This window comes from Sinohyriopsis cumingii, chromosome 18, assembly GCF_028554795.1.
Source record: "Sinohyriopsis cumingii isolate HCF-2022 chromosome 18, ASM2855479v2, whole genome shotgun sequence".
Lineage (NCBI taxonomy): Eukaryota > Metazoa > Mollusca > Bivalvia > Unionida > Unionidae > Sinohyriopsis > Sinohyriopsis cumingii.
In genome coordinates, this window is record NC_142978.1 from 7,495,015 (window position 1) to 7,519,162 (window position 24,148).

The 24,148-nt window shown below is 36.4% G+C and overlaps 1 protein-coding gene across 3 annotated transcripts in view; it reads left to right on the forward strand.

The window, feature by feature from the left end:
- LOC149776033 (heparan-alpha-glucosaminide N-acetyltransferase-like) overlaps window positions 1-24,148 on the forward strand; it is a 56,485-nt gene that overhangs the window by 15,202 nt on the left and 17,135 nt on the right. For all 3 annotated transcript variants that reach the window (XR_016416161.1, XM_089941874.1, XM_089941875.1), the window contains exons 7-13: window positions 1,863-1,987; window positions 3,837-3,944; window positions 8,472-8,620; window positions 11,603-11,715; window positions 12,065-12,186; window positions 16,046-16,172; window positions 19,303-19,389. Coding sequence is in view for 2 of the 3 variants with exons in the window: in XM_089941874.1 (XP_089798000.1) it covers window positions 1,863-1,987; window positions 3,837-3,944; window positions 8,472-8,620; window positions 11,603-11,715; window positions 12,065-12,186; window positions 16,046-16,172; window positions 19,303-19,389 (831 nt within the window). In the remaining variant the exon portion in view is untranslated. The remainder of the gene's footprint in view (window positions 1-1,862; window positions 1,988-3,836; window positions 3,945-8,471; window positions 8,621-11,602; window positions 11,716-12,064; window positions 12,187-16,045; window positions 16,173-19,302; window positions 19,390-24,148) is intronic.

A 24,148-nucleotide genomic window follows, 5' to 3' on the forward strand; every position in this document is an offset into this window, starting at 1 on the left:
AGTTTTTTATAAGGTGGCTTATGCAACTGTGAGTATTTAACACCGCTTACGTCTGTGAGTGTTGAACTCCCCTCCTATGGGATATTTGCAACCGTCAGAATATAGAAGTTACAATATATCTCCATCATTTAATCGCCTCTGAAGAAGACAGAAAATATCAGCCTCTCTCTCTCTCTCTCTCTCTCTCTCTGTGACACCGCTCCGGTGGCCAAGTGGTTAGAACGTCCGCCTCGGAAGCGGTAGGTCGTCGGTTCGAACCCCGGCCGAGCCATACAAAAGACTTACAAAAATGGTATCGGCAGCTGCCTCGCTAGGCGCTCAACCTTAAGAGGTTAGTGTTAGGACTGGTCGGACTGGTGTCAGGATAATGTGACTGGGTGGGACATCATGCTATATGTCTGCGGCATGATGCCCCAGTGCTAGACATCACTATAAACTGTCATACTGCAGACATCGTAGCGATATGACTGCTATATTGTTGTTGTTATAGGATTTAACGCCATTTTTCAGCACAAGATAGGCTATACATGGCGGCCAGTATTAATGGTGGAGGAAGAACCGGGAAAACCCCGGAAACAACCACCGACCCACGAGAAGCTACCGGCAAGCTTTCTCACATATCCACATTTGCCGAGCCCGAGACTCGAACCCACGCAGACAGGTGAGATGGCAGTGATCCGTGACGGACAGCGCTTTAGACCACTCGGCCACTCGGGGCCCCGCTATATTGTTAAAGCTATGTTAAAAATCCTAATCAAACACTCTCTCTCTCTCTCTCTCTCTCTCTCTCTCTCTCTCTCTCTTCGAGACATGAATTATGAATTGAGTATATAAACACTTATGATAAATTAAAATACCACACGGTTTTAAATTGTAAAATCAGCGAAACAAATATTTAAAAATAACTAAAAACTGAATAAATATTTAAAACAGAACTTTTGTAAAATACGCGTATTTGTCCTTAATTTTAAAACCTTGACCCATTTGTAATTTTTCTTTTCTTTTCTTTTTGTTTTGTTGTTGTTTTTTTTGGGGGGGGGGGTCTGTTTTACTCCTTTCCATTGCTAATCCACATTTTTCAGGCGGCAATAAACAATTAATTGGTCAAATTGTTTCCACTGATACTATAAAGAGCTTTGTACCTAAAGAGAGAGTGAGAGGGAGAGGGTGTGTGTGTGTGTGTGTGTGTGTGTGTGTGTGAGAGAGAGAGAGAGAGAGAGAGAGAGAGATTTGTATTTTAAAAGTAGATTTCTGGCATGTCGCAGTTTATAGTGATGTCTAGCACTGGGGCGGACATGTAGCATGATGTCCCACCTAGTCACATTATCCTGACGCCAGGCCGACCAGTCCTAATACTAACCTCTTAAAACCACTAGGCCACCGGAGCGCCTTGTACCTAATGATACATTTTCATTTATTATGAAAACTTCAAAATTGTTCATTACTACAAAGTTTTTTGAATCTCAGTTTCTGATTCGTGTTCTGGTGCTAAAATAAAGCACCTTTTTTCTAAAATAGTTACGCACCAACCTGTTAATTTCCGACGTTTTGGTGCGGGTGGAGGATGGCTGATAATGATTGATTTATGATGATGATGATGATGATGATGATGATGATGATGATGATTTGTTTCTTTATATATATATATATATATATATATATATATATATATATATATATATATATATATATATATATATATATATATATATATATATATATATATATGCGCATTTATTATTAAACACTATCTTTCTGCAAGTGGTGTTTGAGTGAAGCAGTATATTGCTAGCGATTGATCGACGTCAGCATAAGGTCTTGATATAATTATGTTTTTCTCAGTCTTTCTCTCTCTCTCGAAGGAAATGTACATGCCCCATGGAAAAAACATGGAGTTACCGTTCAACATACCAACTCGTGATCATACTGAAGAACAAGAAAAGGGGACGAGGAAGAAGAGATTGAAATCTCTGGATATATTCCGTGGGTATGGTCAGAAATAAAAAAGACGCAATGCATAGATAGTAGAGACAATAATTTTCTCCATTTGCACTGCTTCTTTCTAAATTGCAATTAAAATGCAATAATTGGGAATAAATTGCAACCGAAATCATGAATAGGCATTCATAATTTCATGTCTGCATGTTACGTATATTTGATTTAATTTAATTGTCTGTTTGTAAAAATAAAATTAATATCATTATATGTCAATGTAATGTAATTTTGTTTACTAGGAAATTGATATTTTCCAGAAAATTCAGTTTGACCTGAATCTTTTCATAAATGCATAATAATAGAAACACTGTTTCTATTTCTGACCTCGTTCCTGGCCTTGATTAAGAGTCAAGTAAACAACTTTTTATTTTTATTTTATTCTCGAGTAAAATGATTGGTTTTTATCACGGTCATGCTATGAGTACGTGACTTTTTATACCCAAACAGTCTCTATTTTGCAATTCTGGGTTTTCCGAAATTGCGCAGTAGGCAGGATTAATATCGATGTCTATAGAGACATTTCTCAGTTGGGCTTTTTGTCTTTACATTGGAAAGTGTCTGTTGTGGCAGTTTTGAGTTCTATTTAAATTTTATTCCGATTATTTGGATTCTAAAGGATAATTCTTTTTCCTGGAAATATTGGAGTGCTTATACATAATTCTTAGACAAAGACATTTCATTAAATTTTATTCGGAATTAAACACCGGAATATTATTTTCTGTGGTTCTCAAAGGACTTTGAATATCAGCACTATATTGACTACAGTATACGTCATCTCCTTCCATTTTGGAATTTTCGTCGGGACTCGAACTTGAATTCATTCGAACATTTCATTACTAGGACTACTAAGTTTAATTCGTGGATTATTCTTGGATTATTTTTGGAATTGATTCTTAAAACCATAAGTTTTTATTTTTCATATTTTAGAGTATTTTTTCCATTGAAATAAATTATTTGTTAAATTTGTCAAAGCTTGTTGTTTTCACTCTTTCGTTTGTTACTGTTTATTCGAGCCTAAACAAGTAACATAAGACCGCATCATAAATAAGAGGAAAGTTTTGAATGTTTGGAACAGTGCAGGTGACCCATCATTGATAACTGTATATTTGACACACAAAACACGCACAAACAAAGCCGTATTTCTGACAAACACAAACAAAATCTACCACAACATGTGTAGGAAAATCTATTTAGTCATATCGTCAGAAAAACAAAGTGAAGACACAAGTGTTTCTACCGTATCTGCCCATATATACAACACAGACCCAATTAAAACAAATGTAGACCTAGATCCTACGTGCATCAGACACTGATAGATACGGGTCTACACTCTTACTTTTAGTAATAGCCAGACTTAAGAACAAAGACCCTCATCTGTCGGCGCGTAATGCGACGGAATAACTGGATCTATGCTGCTCAGATTTATGAACTTATGGCATTTGTTTAATGTGATGGAAAAAGTTGGTTTGTAACTTTTGGGCAACTTATTTTTCAACGTAGCCACATGTGTGGCGAATTAGAAGTGAAATTAGCCCCACCATGCCAAAACTGAGCCAAACTTTCAGGGCCAATTCGCCACTTGTGGCAATTGGCGACAGGGTTCCCCACCCCGGCTCTAGAAACTTCCCCTTCTTCTTGAAAGTCGCTGTAACTCAGTTGACAGAGGGTCGAACAAGTAATTCAAGGATCGAGGTACCCACCCAAGCCTACCCGGATCGGCTACCTCAGTAACCTTTTTCGGGAAATGTGTTTATCTCCCATTTCTTCAGGATGATTTAGCCAATGATGTGTTAAAACTGCCCATAAAATCAACCAGCAGTAATTCCTCTATTTTCTTGTAGTTTGAGCTTATGCATCATGATGTTTGTCAACTACGGGGGTGGGGGATACTGGTTTTTTGATCATCCCCCATGGAATGGACTGACGGTCGCAGATCTCGTGTTTCCTTGGTACGTTCCTATCTATCTATCTATCTATCTATCTATCTATCTATCTATCTATCTATCTATCTATCTATCTGTCTGTCTGTCTATCTATCTATCCATCTATCTGTCTATCTGTCTATCTATCTATCTATCTATCTGTCTATCTATCTGTGTTGATAAACTCAGATGTGGAGCTGCGCATGTAAATATTGAGACTGGTAGAGTGACCTCCAAAGATTTTCTTGTAAAGCCTTTAAATTCTAAGTTTATTAGCCTTCACACCACTACGACTGGGCCAGACGTATTGGTAGGAAGGCTAATAAATTTAGAATTTAAAGGCTTTACAAGAAAATTAATACTATGCAAAATAGTATTGTAAAATGTTTTTGCAGTCAACCACAGATCCTCATTGATAAAATTAGATATGGAGTTGTACGTCTAAATACTGAGAATGGCAGGCGGTGCAATCAAACACTAGAAGCAAGAGTTTCTTCCCTTTCTGTGAAATATGTATTGAGTATGATTAGGAGGATCAGCCTGATATTATTAAATGTCCAATGTACGACTGCATCGGACAGGTCTTATTTGATTAGACATGTGTATTAAATGTCTAATGTACGACTGTATCGGACAGGTCTTATTTGATTAGACATGTGTATTAAATGTCTAATGTACGACTGTATCGGACAGGTCTTATTTGATTAGACATGTGTATTAAATGTCTAATGTACGACTGTATCGGACAGGTCTTATTTGATTAGACATGTGTATTAAATGTCTAATGTACGACTGTATCGGACAGGTCTTATTTGATTAGACATGTGTATTAAATGTCCAATGTACGACTGTATCGGACAGGTCTTATTTGATTAGACATGTGTATTAAATGTCTAATGTACGACTGTATCGGACAGGTCTTATTTGATTAGACATGTGTATTAAATGTCCAATGTACGACTGTATCGGACAGGTCTTATTTAATTAGACAAAAGTATTAAATGTCCAATGTACGACTGTATCGGACAGGTCTTATTTAATTAGACATGTGTATTAAATGTCCAATGTACGACTGTATCGGACAGGTCTTATTTAATTAGACATGTGTATTAAATGTCCAATGTACGACTGTATTGGACAGGTCTTATTTAATTAGACATGTGTATTAAATGTCTAATGTACGACTGTATCGGACAGGTCTTATTTGATTAGACATGTGTATTAAATGTCTAATGTACGACTGTATCGGACAGGTCTTATTTGATTAGACATGTGTATTAAATGTCCAATGTACGACTGTATCGGACAGGTCTTATTTGATTAGACATGTGTATTAAATATCTAATGTACGACTGTATCGGACAGGCCTTATTTAATTAGACATGTGTATTAAATGTCCAATGTACGACTGTATCGGACAGGTCTTATTTAATTAGACAAAAGTATTAAATGTCCAATGTACGACTGTATCGGACAGGTCTTATTTAATTAGACATCTGTATTAAATGTCCAATGTACGACTGTATCGGACAGGTCTTATTTAATTAGACATGTGTATTAAATGTCCAATGTACGACTGTATCGGACAGGTCTTATTTAATTAGACATGTGTATTAAATGTCCAATGTACGACTGTATCGGACAGGTCTTATTTAATTAGACATGTGTATTAAATGTCCAATGTACGACTGTATTGGACAGGTCTTATTTGATTAGACATGTGTATTAAATGTCTAATGTACGACTGTATCGGACAGGTCTTATTTGATTAGACATGTGCATTAAATGTCTAATGTACGACTGTATCGGACAGGTCTTATTTAATTAGACATGTGTATTAAATGTCCAATGTACGACTGTATCGGACAGGTCTTATTTAATTAGACAAAAGTATTAAATGTCCAATGTACGACTGTGCAAAAAAAATGTCTTATTTGATTAGACAAGTAAGTGCTACATTATCTTTAATGTTTGTAAGGAAATAAAGAAATGTGTATTCCTGTTTTCCACTGACATAATAATGAAGATGCTTGTCTAAACTTTTTGTAATATTGCGAATTTGTTTCAAAATTTTATATACAGTTGTATTAAGTGTCTTTTTAAAGTTCTTTCTTAAATGTTTACATCTGCATTATGTAGGATAATAATACAAGTAAATAATTTTTAACATATCATATTTGTGAATAATTTGTATGCGATATCCTCAAATTATATTATCCTAATTTTATCTATAGATGACAAATTCTTAATTTTAACAATCACGAAAGTTTGTTTATATTGTCTCCGTATAGTTTCGTAAAGTTCTACGTAAAAAATGGCGTTCTAGATTTTCTTGTTTCGTAATTGCGAACTGTGTGTTTATACCCACCACGAACTGATATTCATACCCACCACGAACTAATATTCATACCCAACATGAACTGGTATTCATACCCCCACGAACTCATATTCATACCCACCACGAACTGATATTCATACCCAAAATGAACTGCTATTCATACCCACCACGAACTGATGTTCGTACCCACTACAAAGTGATATTCATACCCAACATGAAGTGACATTCATACCCACGATGAACTGTTATTCATACCCAACATGAACTGACATTCATACCCAACATAAACTGATATTCATACCCACCATGAACTGATATTCATACCGACCACGAACTGATATTCATACCGACTATGAATTGATATTCATACCCAACATGAACTGATATTCATACCGACCACGAACTGGTATTCATACCTACCACGAACTGACATTCATACACAATACGAACTGATATTCATACCGACCATGAACTGATATTCATACCGAACAGGAACTGATATTCATACCGAACATAAACTGATATTCATACCGACTATAAACTGATATTCATACCGAACATGAACTGATATTCATACCGACCATGAACTGATATTCATACCCAACATGAAATGATATTCATACACACCACGAACGGATATTCATACAGACCACGAACTAATATTCAAACCCACCACGAACTAATATTCATACCCAACATGAACTGATATTCATACCGACCATGAACTGATATTCATACCTACCATGAACTGATATTCATACCCACGACGAACTGATATTCATACCTACCACGAACTGATATTCATACCCACCACAAACTGATATTCATACCCACCACAAACTGATATTCATACCCACCACCAACAGATATTCATGCCCACCAAGAACTGATATTCATACGTACCATGAACTGATATTCATACCCACCACCAACTGGTATTCATACCCACCACGAACTGATATTCATACCCACCACCAGCTGATATTCATACCCAACATGAACTGATATTCATACCCACCACCAACAGATATTCATGCCCACCATGAACTGATATTCATACCTACCATGAACTGATATTCATACTCACCACTAACTGATATTCATACCCACCACGAACTGATATTCATAGCCACCACGAACTGATATTCATACCCACCACGATCTGATATTCATCCCCACCACAAACTGATATTCATACCCACCACAAACTGCTATTCACACCGACCATGAACTGATATTCATACCCACCACTAACTGATATTCATACCCAACATGAACTGACATTCATACCCACCACGAACTAATATTCATACCGATCATGAATTGATATCATACCCACCATGAACTGATATTCATACCCACCATAAACTGATATTCATACCCACCACAAACTGATATTCATACCCACCACCAACTGATATTCATAATACCCACCACAAACTGATATTCACACCGACCATGAACTGATATTCATACCCACCACTAACTGATATTCATACCCAACATGAACTGATGTTCATATCCAACATGAACTGATATTCATACCCACCACTAACTGATATTCATACCCAACATGAACTGACATTCATACCCACCACGAACTGATATTCATACCCACCATGAACTGATATTCATACCCGCCATGAACTGATATTCATACCGACCATTAACTGATATTCATACCGACCATGAATTGATATTCATACCCAACATGAACTGATATTCACAGCCAACATGAACTGATTTTCATACGACCATGAGCTGATACCCATACCCACCACGAACTGATATTAATATCCACCACGAACTGATATTCATACCGACCATAAATTGATGTTCATACCCAACATGAACTGATATTCATACCCACCACGAACTGATATTCATACCCAACATGAACTGATATTCATACCCACCACGAACTGATATTCATACCCAACATGAACTGATATTCATACCCACTATGAACTGATATTCATACCGACCATGAACAGATATTCATACCGACCACGAACTGATTGATATTCATACCCACCATGAACTGATATTCTTACCGACGATAAAGTGCTATTCATATTCAGTATTTCTTCATTGTAGATTGTTGTTTGATTATGTGATTAAAGTATTATGTGAGATGGTAAAGTATATTTTATTTGGCTGTATTTCATTCTTTTTTTCATGGTCATTCTGCTCTATTCTTTTATATTCTATTCAAGGTTTGTTTTTATCATGGGATCCTCCATGAACTTTTCCTTCAAAAGTATGCGACGGAAGCAGAAATCAAGTCTACAAATTGTATTCAAAATAATCAAGAGAACTGTCATTCTGTTTGGACTCGGAATCATTTTCAACACAAACTGGGGACGTATGTATTATTTTCCCTTTTCATTATTTCATTTACCATTTAAAAGTTCTCATTATTGACAAGTAGTCATTTTTATCTTTTTTATATTTGTTTTCCATAAAACCGATCAGTCGTATCCAACTAGCTATATTTTATATATCAATCACCCCCACTCACAAGCAAAGCCTATGATTCCCATTAACGTAATGTTTGCGTGGTTAATGTTGAAGATCTTGTCTGAGACAGAAAGTGTTGATGTGATTTGTCCATCAGCACATTAGGCGATAATTGTTATCCAACTAACCAACCAATCAATCAACCAAGAAATAACCCAGCTGTGGTCGACTTTCATCCAACTGATTTCTTCGCATTCAGCCTTGGTATTGATTCAGTATTTGTGGACAATTTTAATCCCTTCTTCGCCATATCTGTTAAACATAATATTCACTGAAGTCAAATTTATTGTTGTCTAAAACAGACCTAAAACTGCAAGGTTGACGAATCCTCGACATGGTGTTGTCTTTAAGATAATTTGATGTATAGTATCATAAAGATAACTGATGTTTACACCTGCCAGCCAACCAAACAATGAAATGATCAACCAGACAAATCAGTAACCCACCAACCCACTAGCCAAATAATAGACCAGCCAGTCAACAACAAACTCATACCACCGCCTCAAAGCGTAGATATTGCATGAATAACTTGAACAAGAACGAGACAGGATGCTCATCTGCATGATTGATTGATGATATTCAACTTCATATAGACGACTTATATTTGTAGTTTTGGCATATTGTGTATCCAAGGTGATAGTTACTTTAAGGCTTGTAGAGAGGTAGGAAAATAGGTAGGTAGGTAGGTAGAAGGGTAAGTAGGGTGGATGTGAAGGCAGGCAGGTAGATTAAGAAAAAAAGGGTATATATTCATAAACGCCAAAGATGCTATTTATTTATTTATTTATTTATATCGAACCTACCTTAAAGTCGCTTTTTCATGTTCGAATGCATCAGACTAAGGTTGAATGCAACTTATTATTTTCTGAAACTTTCTAGAGGTAACTACTTACGACTGTTTGTCAGTGGATGACTTAATACGAGACTCAACGAGTGAATGTAGTGCTATATTGATCAACAAACACTGTAATGACTTTGTTACTAGTATCTCTGCATCCTGACTTGCATTATGTGTTATATTCACAGTGCAGATTCTCTGTATCAGGAGTGTGTTGGTCCTGTTGATTCTTTATCTGAATGGATCTCAGTTTATTGTTGTTTAATCTCTATTTAAATTAAGCTATAGCAAAAGGTTGGTGAAAGCTGTCTAAATGTCATTCTGAAGAGGATTATGTACCCAGATCTAATTTATCCTTGATAGTGATTCTATCACATAATTGCTGTTTGAAAACTTTCATTGTTGGATCTAATGTGGATGAATTAATGGAGCATGACTTGGATAATGCTTGGGTTGAAAATGACAATTTCAAATATTATCAAGTCAGATGTTGATTGTTAGAATAACGTAACGAGAAAAAATACTACTTTTAAAGCAAGAGGGTGGAATGGGGTATATTCGTCCAGGTATGTAGATGATATTAAACGTAACGTTCTGAAATTACGATAAAAACCTGCATCCTAAAGCCATAAGGTAATCAAAGTTCAAGTGGCATTTTACGAGAGGTGGGAGCTGATACAAGACTAAGTATTTCTAACATCGGGTTTTTAGGACCTAAAGATTGTATTACAGTATGCATATGCATATAAGTTGGGTCTAACTCCAAACAATATCGACCTTGATATTCCGTTGCATTATGCTCCAGCAGATCGGAATCTATGCTATTTGTTCTATTGATTAGCCCAAACAAAGCGCATAGGTCCAGATCTGCCGGAGCATTAATGGACAGCAGGCCTGGTTCTATGCAATTTGTTTGGGTCAGCATCAAAGTAATTAAAAGGGTCAAATGTTTAAATTTTTTTGATAACATTGACTTAAAAGTACATTGTAAGATAATTTAAATTTGGCAACTAATTTCCTATTCAATTACAAAATTTGACCCCCTATGTACTTTGTTTGATTGAAATCCTTGCAATCAATCGCCACTTAACACTTCGTCCGCTTTTAGTGCACTGACATTTATAAAGTGGTCTGCTTCGAATATCCACCACTAAAACAATTTTCTGATTCCCAACTACCGTGTGTGTGTGTGTGTGTGTGTGTGTGTGTGTGTGATTTGGATTTGTAACGTAGCTTTAACAATTTTTCAGTCATATCGCTTCGATGTCTGCAGTGTGGCATCATGCCGCAGACATGTAGCATGATGTCCCACCCAGTCACATTATCCTGACACCAGGCCGACCAGTCCTAATACTAACATTTTAATGCTGAACGCCAAGCCAGGCAACTGTTAGTACCAATTTTTGTAAGTCTTTGGTATGATTCGGTCGGGGATCGAACCCACGACCTCCCGCATCCGAGGCGGACGCTCTAACCACTAGGCCACCGGAGCGGTGAGAGAGAGAGAGAGAGAGATATTTAAATTGCATGAACTTATATAGACATATAAGGAATGAAATATTATATTCGAAAGTTTAACGACACTATATACCATATGCAGAAAGACCTATTTAGGACTCATTAGTCAACAATGTACTGGGTTGGGGAAGAGGTGTCTTTTCGATCCTTCCTGATTCAACATTTGCAGCAGTTAATGCCAAGACAAAATTATAACATCTTGAGATTATCACGTGCTTGCCATACACCCAATATAATTAATAATGGAAACTGGAATTTAGAACTTCCTGTAGGCTTCCAATATCGTCGACTTTGATGTCGTCTGCAAATAGTTTATATTGACGTGAGCTTGAGATATATAGCAATTTCCAATAAGATTCCAACAAGAAGTCGTGGCAAGACTATCAGACATCAGTATGATATATGCTTGTATTTCTGTGAGTGTCGGTTGCTTGCGCGTGAAAGCCTTACTTGTCTGGTTTCTTTTTGTAGCCGTACACTTGAAAACTCTGCGCATCCCTGGTGTTCTGCAAAGGTTGAGCCTGTCCTATCTTATTGTAGCATTTATAGAATTGTGCCTTGGGAGAAAAAAGGATACGCATCGGGTATGTGTAAATAATAATAATAATAAGAAGAAGAAGAAGAAGATCAACAACAACAACGACGACGATGATGATGAGGGTGATGGTGATTTCTAGCGGTAGTGATGATGATGATGATGATGGCAGAAGTGGCGAAAAATATATTATTATTATTATTATTATTATTATTATTCATTTCATATGCAATTAAATGGAACTTAATATTGGAAGCAAATGAGTAAGCACAACCGTATCAATCTAATGAACGTGAATACTCGGATGACATTATTATGTATAAATTTTTAAAAAAAATGTCAGTACTACTGTGGATTACTTCTTAAGATTAAAATAAATGCTTCAATACGTTTTCCAGGCACGTGCATGGGCTCCAGTAAGAGACATCTTGCTGTATATTCCGGAATGGGTCGCCGCTTTTAGTGTTCTAGCCGTTTATTTAACTCTCACATTTTGTTTACCCGTGCCGGGATGTCCAACGTAAGTCCAAACGACACATATATCTATCTTGCCGTTAGTCTATGTATGTATGCATGTATGTATGTATGTAGGTATGTAGGTAGGTAGGTATGTAGGTAGGTATTGAAAAGTAACCCAATAATGCTAGTCTTTAAACTTATGAATCCTTGCAATTATGTGACACTTTGCAAATACAAATACACAGTTGGAGAAAGGGTAAAAGACAGCGACCCCGCCTCCAGTACAGTCAATCACTTTAACATTAGGCCATTAAAGTTGGCGTACTAAGTCGCTTACTCTTATCCCCAAAATTATGCAACTGTAGAAAAAAAAGGGGGGGGGGTGGCGTCTGAAGTAGATGGTTTAAAATAGAAGGAAAAGAAGTAAATGAGGATGAAGCTTTAGTTTTTATGTTTGCAATTTAAAGTAGCGATAGTTTTATATCTAGCTTTTGTACTTATATAATCCTAGCACGAGAACAAATTAAAATATTGTCTGTGCTTGGTGAGAATGATCCATGAATTTCATCTTGGAGTAAGAATTATGATAACACCGTTTGTTTGTTTGTGTTTTTTTGTTGTTTTTTTTGTTTTTTTTTTTTTTTTTTTTTTTTAATGGACAATATTATCAAGTGTTTGAACGAAAAGATCGCGTCCTCCCCCGAAAATAAACCATGCATGAACGTATTATTATGCAGATAACACTTACTGGTTAGCAGGTGGGGCACAAATCTGAAGAAGAAAAAAATGGAAGCTTTAGGTGAATGAGCAGCATTTTAAATCAAGTTTTTCAAAATATTAAAAATCATTTTCACCACAACTAAGTTCTTTTTAGAGCCGAACACACGAGGCTGAAACATCATGAGGGTTTTAAAAAACAAATAATTCTCTTCCATAATCAATACAACAAGCTTATTGATTACTACTGCAGACAAGTGCCGATCCGTGGGAGTGACATGTTGAAAAGATTATCTGGAAAATTAGAAATATGTACTATCAGTCACACAGTTACGAGAGTCAGCATCCGTGGGAGGGACATATTTAATGGTTATCTGGTAAATTAGAAATATGCAATATTCGACAAACAATTAAGGGAGCTAAATACTGCAGACAGGTTGTTAATGCTCGTGTTGGGAAAGGCAAGGACCTATTGTTGATGAAATGTAACCAATCCTGTGTTACAGACGATTATGTTTCGTGAGATATTTAAAATCGAAACTTTGCATAATGTCGTTGGATAGTATGTTTAAAACGAATTCATTGGATATGTTGAGACTGATAATATTTTATCAGTACAATTGCGTCAGATACGGAATGTGTGTTTTATAAAGCATATTCTTTAAATTAGTTTTTTTTTAAGATTGTAGACCTTTAAACTCTGAACCCCAAGTTGAAACTGATCGATTCATTCTAAGTTCTCATCAAAAGCTCATATATTCTATCTCGTTATTCACGGACACAGATGTAAAACTGTGTGGCATTTCACTTAGTTCCCGTTAATTTGACACATGTAACAGTAGTGATACATACACGCTTTAAATGACATAGAAATATTAGCTTGAGGCTGGCTGTCAGAGACTTTATACTTATCCCTATCTTCGCAAGTCACTAGCGAAAATCCGCTACGCTTCTTTTTCACCAGTGGCTTGCTGCGATAGACAGGGTCTACAGCTGACTTCAAAAGACCTAAAACTTCGTTTTGACCTTTAAAAAAACTAATTTAAAAAGCCTTAAAAATGGAATAGAACCTAAATAAAAACGTAAAACCTAACAAAACTGAAGAAAGAAAAAAACGACGAACGGCTCTACTCCGACTCGCACAAATGCCCTTTTGCACAAGTGTTATTGTTACGAGGACGACAAAGCGCGCGAATTGTGCAAGTTAAGAACATCATTCTGTCATTTTATTCCATCCTTCATTTGATAGATCCATAACGGCCTATCGTTGTCAACATTTTTTGGAAAGAGCAACTGTTGTACCCTTTCAAAAGATATTTTTGAAAATTTCAACCGATTTATCCTGCCTAAAATTATGTTTGGATTTAAGTGAGTCAGAAATGTAATCTAGACTGGAAGATGCATTGCCAACAGGGCGAAAATAATACATATAGCTAGTGACGTCATCCTAAAGGCTCAAAAATATTATATACTGCAACTTTTGGACCAAAATCGGCACACCAGATAACAATGCATTATATTTCACCAGATACATAATTTTAATAGGTCTGATCAGCAATATAAGGGGTAGAGACTTCCGGACTGCACCCTTGGCGATTGTTACCGCCAACCTATAGACTTAAAAACATGGATTAATACCGTCTTATTCTTGAGGAGTGTTGTGACTATTATCTAGACTTCTACATTATTACTTAGTTTCCTGGTGCATAAATCTGCTTAACCGATTGTTGCAAGATCAGAATCGACTACGAACATCATAGACCCAACGCTGTCGTCAGATAGTGCGGTGGTAGAGCTTTGTATCTGCAGCTTCCAAGATTTTTTTGTCAAACAAACAACAAATACCAGGATAAAATATACGGAAGATACACGGTTTGCTGTGCTCAAATATTAGCCAGAGTATAACGGGAGAACTTGATCCCGAGGTTTCAAAGAATTTTCCGTCTGTTCTAGTAAAAGCTGACACGTAATAAAACGTGTAAGATCGTTATTCTTATATGATACATTAAAGAACTATTGATTTGAGAATCACAAAACCTTTTTGAATACTACTACTACAACTACAACAACTACTACAACAACAACTACTACAACTACAACAACTATTACAACTACTACTACTACTACAACTACAACAACTACTACAGCTACTACAACTACAACAACTACTACAACAACTACTACTGCTACTACAACTACAACTACTACTACTACTACAACTACAACTACAACTACTACTACTACTACAACTACAACTACTACTACTACAACTACAACAACTATTACAACAACTGCTACAACAACTACTACTACTACAACTACAACAACTACTACTACTACAACTACAACAACTACTAAAACAACAACAGCTACTACTACTACAACTACAACTACTACTACTACTACTACGACTACTACTACTACTACTACTACTACTACTAATAATAATAATAATAATAATAATAATAATAATAATAATAATAATAACAACAACAATAAAAATAATAATAAAAATAATAAAAATAATCCCCGAGTGGCCGAGTGGTCTAAAAAGGTCACCGTTCCGGATCACTGCCATCTCACCTCTGCGTGGGTTCGAGTCTCAGGCTCGGCTAGCGTGAGTACGTGGGAAAGCATGCCTGTAGCTTTTCGTGGGTCGGTGGTTCTTCCCTGGGTTTTCCAGGGTTCTTCCTCCACCAGTTATACTGGCCGCCATGTATAGCCTATCTTGGGCTGAAAAATGGCGTTAAACCTTAGAACAACAAAAAGAAAATAATAATAATAATAATAATAATAATAATAATAATAATAATAATAACTTAATCAGCACATGCAATATCTAAGTACAAGGGTCCATACGAAATCGAACGAGTTAAATTATCTTGGAATCAATCCGATAATTGGGGATAAGGGACAAAAAGCTTATCTATTGATTTTACACCTCTCCGTTGTAGATTAGCTTTCTGATGGATACAGTCTACTATGTTATAATAAATAGGTCGACTGAAGTAAATGCTTAAAAGTAAAAAAGTATCTACTAATGTGGGACTTGAACCTTAAATTTCGGGATCTCACAGAGCCTTCTGTAATAACCGTAGTCCAAGTAGCCTCACAAAAAAGAAAGTTAACATGAAAAAAATTATGGAACCATTCACCCAAGATTTACATAAAATGCAAAAGATGATGAGTATGCACTTTTGCAGGGGTTATATCGGGCCGGGTGGACTGAGTGAAGGTGGGAAATACTACAACTGTACAGGTGGAGCTGCTCAGTACATTGATGTTACAGTCCTTGGGCCTAATCATATTTACCAGAATCCAACTCCCAAGGTAAGCTACCTTTATAATTGGTCCAATACCAATCCTTTGGCCCAATCATATTTGCCGGAATCCAACTTCCATGGTAAGCTAACTTTATAACTGGTCCGATACCAGACCTTTTGCCCAATCATAATTACCTGTATCCTACTCCCAAAGTAAGCAAGCTTTATAATTGGTCCGATGCCCCCATAAACTACTCACGCGTCTTCTGTATGACACTGATATGACAGTCGTGCTTGACCGAAAACAACATTCAGTAAACTTAGGTTTACGGCAATTAATGGAGTCTTCATAATTTGATTTTTTAAACATATATACTTATATCATTCCTACAGTAAATAATTGGGACCCCGCTTGTAAATAAATGCTTAAATGTTACGGAAAATATTGTTTAAATAGGGAACAGAGCGTTTAATCTGTTTTCCTCTGTAATATGCTAGAAGAAGATTGAACAATAAATTTATATTCCGAATGGTTCTCTCTCTCTCTCTCTCTCTCTCTCTCTCTCTCTCTCGTGAATACGCTTTCTTAAAAATCCTGTTGCATGGTAATTATATGCATTTATGATAACGATTTTTTATATTGAATACAGTTTACACAGTTTTTATCATGAATTTGAAAAGGTATTTTCAATTAAAACTCAACACTGATTTTTTTTAACAAAGAAACAATTTTTATTTGAAAAAACAATTAAGTCAGTCTAATTCTCTGTATACGTGTAACACTGGTCAACAGTGAAATCATTACTGACTTGAAAAGGCCCTAATCTGTAATATTTTGGTGTGCCGAACACGAATATAACCGTGAAAAATTTGTATTGGCTCTCGTTTTGAAGATATTCATATACCTCATTTTCTATGTTTCACTGTGTAAATTTCTCCAGTAGGACTGCAGCAACATCCGGAATAATGATGTAACATTGCATAATACCATCATGCTCACATCATCCACAGTTGATTGCATCATTTTCTGATGCAATGCAATACTAATGCCATGCGGCTGCTGAAGTAAGTTGACGTCAGCAGTGTACTATACATGTGTAGGCCTATTATACTAATGCCAGGCGGCTGCTGAAGCTGACGTAAGCAGTGTACTATATAAAGCCCAATCAGATAGGTTCAGCATTTAAAATATTTTAGACGTTGTGCGAGACAGTTCAAGCTACTGTTACATAAAACTTATTATTTTATCCATTTACGTACAATAAAGAACAGTAATGCCTCGAAAGTGTGTTAATACCGCGGACAATTTTTGCTATATTTGTGGGGAAGTGACATTTGCCAACCAGAAGAAAAGTATCAATTCTCAAGTGAAGAAGGCATATCATCTTTACTTCGGATACAAGGTTGGTGACCAAGACAAGCCTTGGGCTCCGCATATATGCTGTGCTACATGTACAACACAGCTTTCACAGTGGTTGAATTGCAAAAGGTCATCAATGCCGTTTGCAGTCCCAATGGTGTGGAGAGAGCCAAGCAACCACCTAAATGACTGTTACTTCTGCTTGGTTCCTCCTCTTTCCGGCGGAATAACGAAGCGAAAGAAGTCGAGAATAGTCTACCCAAACATTCCGTCTGCATTGAGACCAGTTCCACATGGTGAGGGACTTCCTATTCCAGAACCTCCAGCAGAATATTCTCTTGATTCATCTGACGAAGACAAAGGTGAGTCGACCTGTTCTTCTCCTGGTCCATCAGCATGCAGTGATCCAGATTTTCACTGTGGTGCATCATCAACCCCACACAGAATAACACAGGAAGAACTAAATGACCTGATTCGTGATTTGGACTTATCAAAGAACAAGGCAGAATTGCTAGGATCAAGACTCCAACAATGGAATCTTCTAGAAGAAGATGTCACAATTACTGCATATCGAAAGCGCCACCAGCAATTGGAGCCTTTCTTCAGAAAGGAAAGTAATCTGATATTCTGTTCCGATATTGAGGGCCTCATGAATGCTTTAAAAATCACTCATGACCCACAAGAATGGAGACTATTTGTGGACTCTTCGAAACTGAGTCTCAAGGCTGTGCTTTTGCACAATGGAAACATTCTTCCATCTATTCCAGTAGCGTATGCTGTCCACATGAAAGAGACATACGATAACTTAAGGCAGCTACTGAATTCCATTGAGTATAACAAGTACAGCTGGCACCTCTGTGGTGATTTGAAGGTAGTTGCCCTTTTAATGGGACTGCAGCAAGGATATACAAAATACATGTGTTTCTTATGCGAGTGGGATAGCCGAGCAAGGGAAATGCACTACATGAGGAAGGAATGGACTCACAGGCAGAATGTAGCCATTGGAGAGAAGAATATCCAACACCCAGCTCTGGTTGAGGCTCAGAAAATCTTGCTACCACCCCTTCACATCAAACTAGGTTTGATGAAGAACTTCGTGAAAGCCATTGACCGGACTTTGCCAGCATTCCGATACCTGCATGAAAAATTCCCTCGACTCAGCGAAGCAAAGATTAAAGAGGGAGTTTTTGTGGGTCCTCAGATTCGAGAGCTTTTCAAAGATGACCGGTTCAACAACTTGCTGGAAGGTGACGCGAAACAAGCATGGAATGCTTTTCGCCTAGTTTCTACAAACTTCCTCGGAAATGTTAGGGCAGAAAACTATAAGGAACTAGTAGAAGACATGTTGATGAAGTATAAGAAACTTGGCTGCAATATGTCTCTAAAGATTCACTTCCTTCATTCCCATTTGGATTTCTTTCCTAGCAACTGTGGTATTGTTAGTGATGAACACGGCGAACGTTTTCATCAAGATATCGCAACAATGGAACAAAGATACCAGGGAAAATGGTCCACTACAATGCTGGCTGACTACTGCTGGACACTCCTCAGAGATGCTCCCGAACAGCTGTACAAGAGACAGGCGAAGAAATCTAAGATGTAGTCAGTGACTTGATTTTTTATAGGTAGGCTATTACAGTTGACCTTTTACTATTGGAATGCATTTCGTTATGTAAACATTAATTTCTTGCAGATTACAAAAAAACTAGAGCCAATTTTGCAATTTGACTGTCATATTCGTGTTCAGCACATAAAAATTGATAAGAATTGACTAATTTTATTTCAGTAACATGACTTTTGTAAAAATTTGTTGTCCAGTGTAATTTATGTTCTATAGCTGATATACCAGACGTCTGTACCCTATGACCCTGAAGGAATCCTTGGAACACTGTCAGCCGCTTTTTTGTGTTTTCTCGGACTGCAGGTTTGATTTTTCATTTACCTTCCTTTATGAATGAACGTTTAGCATAATTTGTTTTGTTTGTTTGTTTTACTGGTGGGTATTTTTTTTTCTTCAGTAAATAAAGGTGTTACTTAATCGTCAGAGACAATACAATCTTTCAGTCAAGACAGAGATCGTGACAATTCATTTGAAAACAAAATCTGAAATTTCCAAACTCTGCGAGGACTGTAATTTATTAATATCTCGTTACGGTCCTTCATCAAGATGTGTGAGTCTTACAGTAATCAACTTTTCTGTCCGTCTGTTCGTCCGTCGTTCATGCTTTCTATGACCATCAAATCTCTGTTGCACATAAAACAATTGGATGTCATCTGGTAGGTGAATTGTTTATTACATGTCGATGTACCTTTAAAAGGTTTCGCTTTTTCATGTCCGATTTCGACGGAGTTATTGCCCTTTTTCCATAAATATTACATCTCTACCACATCATATCCGTGCAACCAGCATAGTTCAGGATCATTAAGTATATTGTGTTATTTGTACATTATTTCATAACCTTGCATGTGTTATTTATTTGGTTTGTACATTATTTCATAACCTTGCATATGTTATTTATTTGGTTTGTACATTATTTCATAACCTTGCATGTGTTATTTATTTGGTTTGTCTCGTCAACACCAGCCAAGTTATGGCCCTATATAATTAACTTCATATCTTCTATGATGCTTGTAAAGGCAAAGCTCAAGTAGAACCATAACACGTTCTAATGCGCATTGTCTCACAGGATACATGTGCCTTTATGGATTTATGGGTTTTATTTCTTTCAGAGGAGCTATGACCCCCTGATTGTTCTTCCTTCCGACTAAGATTTGACATGGGGAATTTGATTAATGAGAATTTGAGTGAATTTAATTCCCAGTGTTCAAGGACTTCATTTACATGAGTTACCTTCCCTGACTGCTCGTCTTTCTGACTTTGTTTCCGGGTCATAACTTTATTAAGCTTTGCTTCATTTCAACTAATTTGGCATGCAGCTTTTTATGGAGGAGACCTTGAATTATTTTGATTTCCAGCAATGGACAATATCATTTAAAGGAGTTATGGGCCCCTGCTTGCTCATCCTCGTGTCTTTATTATCCATGGCATAGTTTTACTCATCCTTATTTGATATGTCAACCAAATTTGGAATGCTGCTTGATTAATTTTAATTACAAGTGATCATTAAGAAGAGTTACTGCCCTTGATTGGCCGTCCTCCTAACCTCTTTTCTATTTCGCTACAGTAATAAAGAACATCGCGTTTCAGCCAAAGTTATCATGCGCTTTGTACTTGTATTTTATATTAACGAGACCTTAAATAAATTAAATTACAGTTTTCCACGTCATCATTTAAAATAGTTATGTCCCTTGAATGCCCATATTTTTAAAGGTTGGTTTTCCAACAGAAGTTCATCTGTTTAATGCCTGCAAAGCAAACCGTACAGAGTCGAGCCTTTCCAGATCCATCTGTTCGAGTATTCAAATTTCGTGTCAAAAAGTGTTAACCCAATGATAGCTGAGTAGTGTTGTATGCAATAAATTTCTGCACTTACTGTTTCATCATCATGATTCGAGTTTATGTGTCTAATACCCTGTTAGGACTCTATGATCTTAAACTATGTAACAGAAAGAAGTAAAACCTTGAATTTTGATTAAACGTAACAAATAATTTAATTCTCTAAGTTCTAAAATGAAATTTTTAGAGGACCTTAAAATATTGTAAACTAAATCCAAAATAATCCTGAACGTTCCATCATAGTCCACAGACAATAGAATGTTCAAAATTAATTCCATCTCTTGAAAGTGTTTATGTACCAATATCCTTACTGTGCTGAAGTTCTAACAGTCTTAAATGTGCTGAAATGCCAACAATCTTGAATATATCACGATGGCATTGTCCAGATTGTCTTTGAATGAATCCGCAATGATCCTAAAATGTTGCTAAAGTTCAGATAGTCATATGAGCACTTTACAATTCCAATAAATAAATAATGATTCCTCTCAAGGTATAACCGAACGCAGCTAAAAGACTGATATTAAAATAAGAACAAGAATAGGAATAGGAATAATTGTTTTCTTCTCTCATACACACAAGGATTGTACTTGGTGTAGGCTTATTTTGGCATTCTATTCATTTCCAAGTTTCGATATAACCAGGGCCTTGGGGCCTCACACTCTCGAAGATGGGCCTCTCTTAACTACTGAATAGACCTTGTTACACTTCTTCTAAGTACCTGGTACAACTATCATTTGCAATAGATCAAAATCACTGATTTACCACGACTGACATACAAGAAATACAAGATGTCACAACACAGCAGAAGTTTCGAAAAGCGAAGTGTATGGTCAAGAATTATGGTTTGAATTTTATAATGTTTGATCATCGGATAATCAAGGCAAATGAAGGTGTTACTCGGTTGAAGGTTCAATTTGCAATTCTTGAAAAAGAAGAATTCCTTTCAGGCTGTTCCCTCTGACATCTTTTCTCAGAAGCTCTTCTGCTTCATCCAGATATCTAGTGGAAGATGAATGCAGAATACTGGGAAAATTACTTATGCGTTGTACAGACTGGCATAGCTGGAAGACCAAAACTTTCAATATGTGGTAGTGGAGGTTACCATCGTTGTGTTCAGTTTGGTAGAGTGGCCAGCTGGATATTTTTCCTTTTAGAAATGTGGCATCAACGTTGTTTTGACATGTTAATATAGTGTTATGAAGACATAGGGTTTTCTTGATGCTGGGAAAGGCACCTATTTTCCATCATCTCCGCTTTATATAACTTATAATATCTTGAAAAACAAACGAACCAACATCCATCTTCTTTCTACTCAATAATCGTGTGTGATTTAGATAAAGGACTCACCTGGCGCCGTAGACCCCCTCTTTGAAGAACATCGTTTCTGCCGACATATTCCATTCTCTAAGATCCTAATACTAAATTACCGCTACTAGGGGTAGTTAATCTCATTCGGTGTTAGATGTAGACTTAAAGTAACATTAGCTTTTGAAGTATTGATGAAGACATTTGTTTCATGAAGATATTGTTAGACAGAAGAAACTATCGATGTTTCGAAAACAATGACAAGGCGACAGTGATCAAAGTTGCACAATTACGTTACAATGTGCATACACGTGTTTTTTAAACCTTGTCGGAATGTTTTGCCAACTCGGATTGAAAAAAAATGTTTTTAAAAAAAAATAATATGAAAATAGAATGCTGCACATAATAATATGAATATAATTGCATACACACACACAAGAACACACACGCACATGCATGGTTGTGTGTTTTGTAAATGATTAACAAGTTTTATCTGTCGCGAAGACTATTACAACAGTCCATCAACATCGTTATGAAAACATAAATAAGTTTCTAAATAACGTTTTGTATACACAGAAACAATGCTGTAATTTCTCAAAATACAACCTTCAAGAACACTGTAAACGCCATGATACAATCGTATTTCTGACATACCCAACCAACAACTTTCTGGCAACGTTATAAATACGTTAGTGTTGACTGATTGATTTTGATGATTATTCCGCTCCTTGGAACTGTCCAAGTTATTTGCCTGATTCCACGCACGTTATGTCCGGGGCTACTGAGGTTTAACTGTATTTAAATTATGCAGTTCAAACGCATCCCACGCTTACCCAATATAGTGTACACATTGCTTAAATGAGACGATTGATTTAATTGGTTGATGGAAATGTGTTTCTGGCTTTCTTTAGCTTGGGTGCTAATCGAGCGCACATAGTGTAAGATCATTGATACAAAATGAAAAGAAGCAAAAATGAACTCTTTAGCAAAAACACTTGCTTTGATTTTCAAGGTAACATACAGAGGACTAAAAATGTGGACTCAGCTGTCCACAATAAATCCAAGTGGGAACTAATTGATAGTAAGGAAGGCTCGTAGTGGGGAAGGCTAATAAGGATCACTGACATTAGGGTCATGGGTCACGAATTGACCAGTACTTTAATCGGTCATTGTTTAATTAGATTATATCCAGTTTTTTTTTGTCCATTAAAATAGTCGTGTCCTGAAAGTGGTAATTTTAGCAAACAACAAAATTATAGAAAACTGTGCAATTTATTGAGTCAAAGCACATAATGCTGGAAATGTAAACATTTAGCAATTAGTAGATTCACGATTCAAGTTTCTGTGATGATTATATGTGTTGAATTTCTTAAATAACAAGAAACAAGTAAGGGCATTTGTAACCCCTGTGTTTTTAAATGATTGCACTTTAAGAATGAACACTGAGATTTTTGTGAGCATATTTTTAACTTCCATGACAATTTAGAAAATATCTAATCAAGGATATCCATGCTTACATGCAAAGAAATGTTTTAACCAAGGTGAGATTGATCATATGTCATTTAATACTCCATATCTTGGTTATCTCATTGATTAGTCTGCGCTACTGAAATAAATTATATTGATCTAAATTCCTTGCAAGCGTCGGGTTCACAATTATTTCCTGATATTTTTCTCTCTCATCTCAATAAAAACCAAATTAGCTGTATTCTTCCTCTCTAATTAATGAGTACAATTTAGGACAGAAAACCAGTCAAGTCTGAGAAGTTGAAAGCTCTTGCTTATAGAGCTAACACTTTCTTACAACGCGAAGATCATAAATATGTTATTTTGTGTGAATTCCGACTAATTAGACAGCTAAGATCTAGAGACTGTACTGGAAAATAACCCAGATTTGTTTTCTTACTCAAAGTGGATTAAA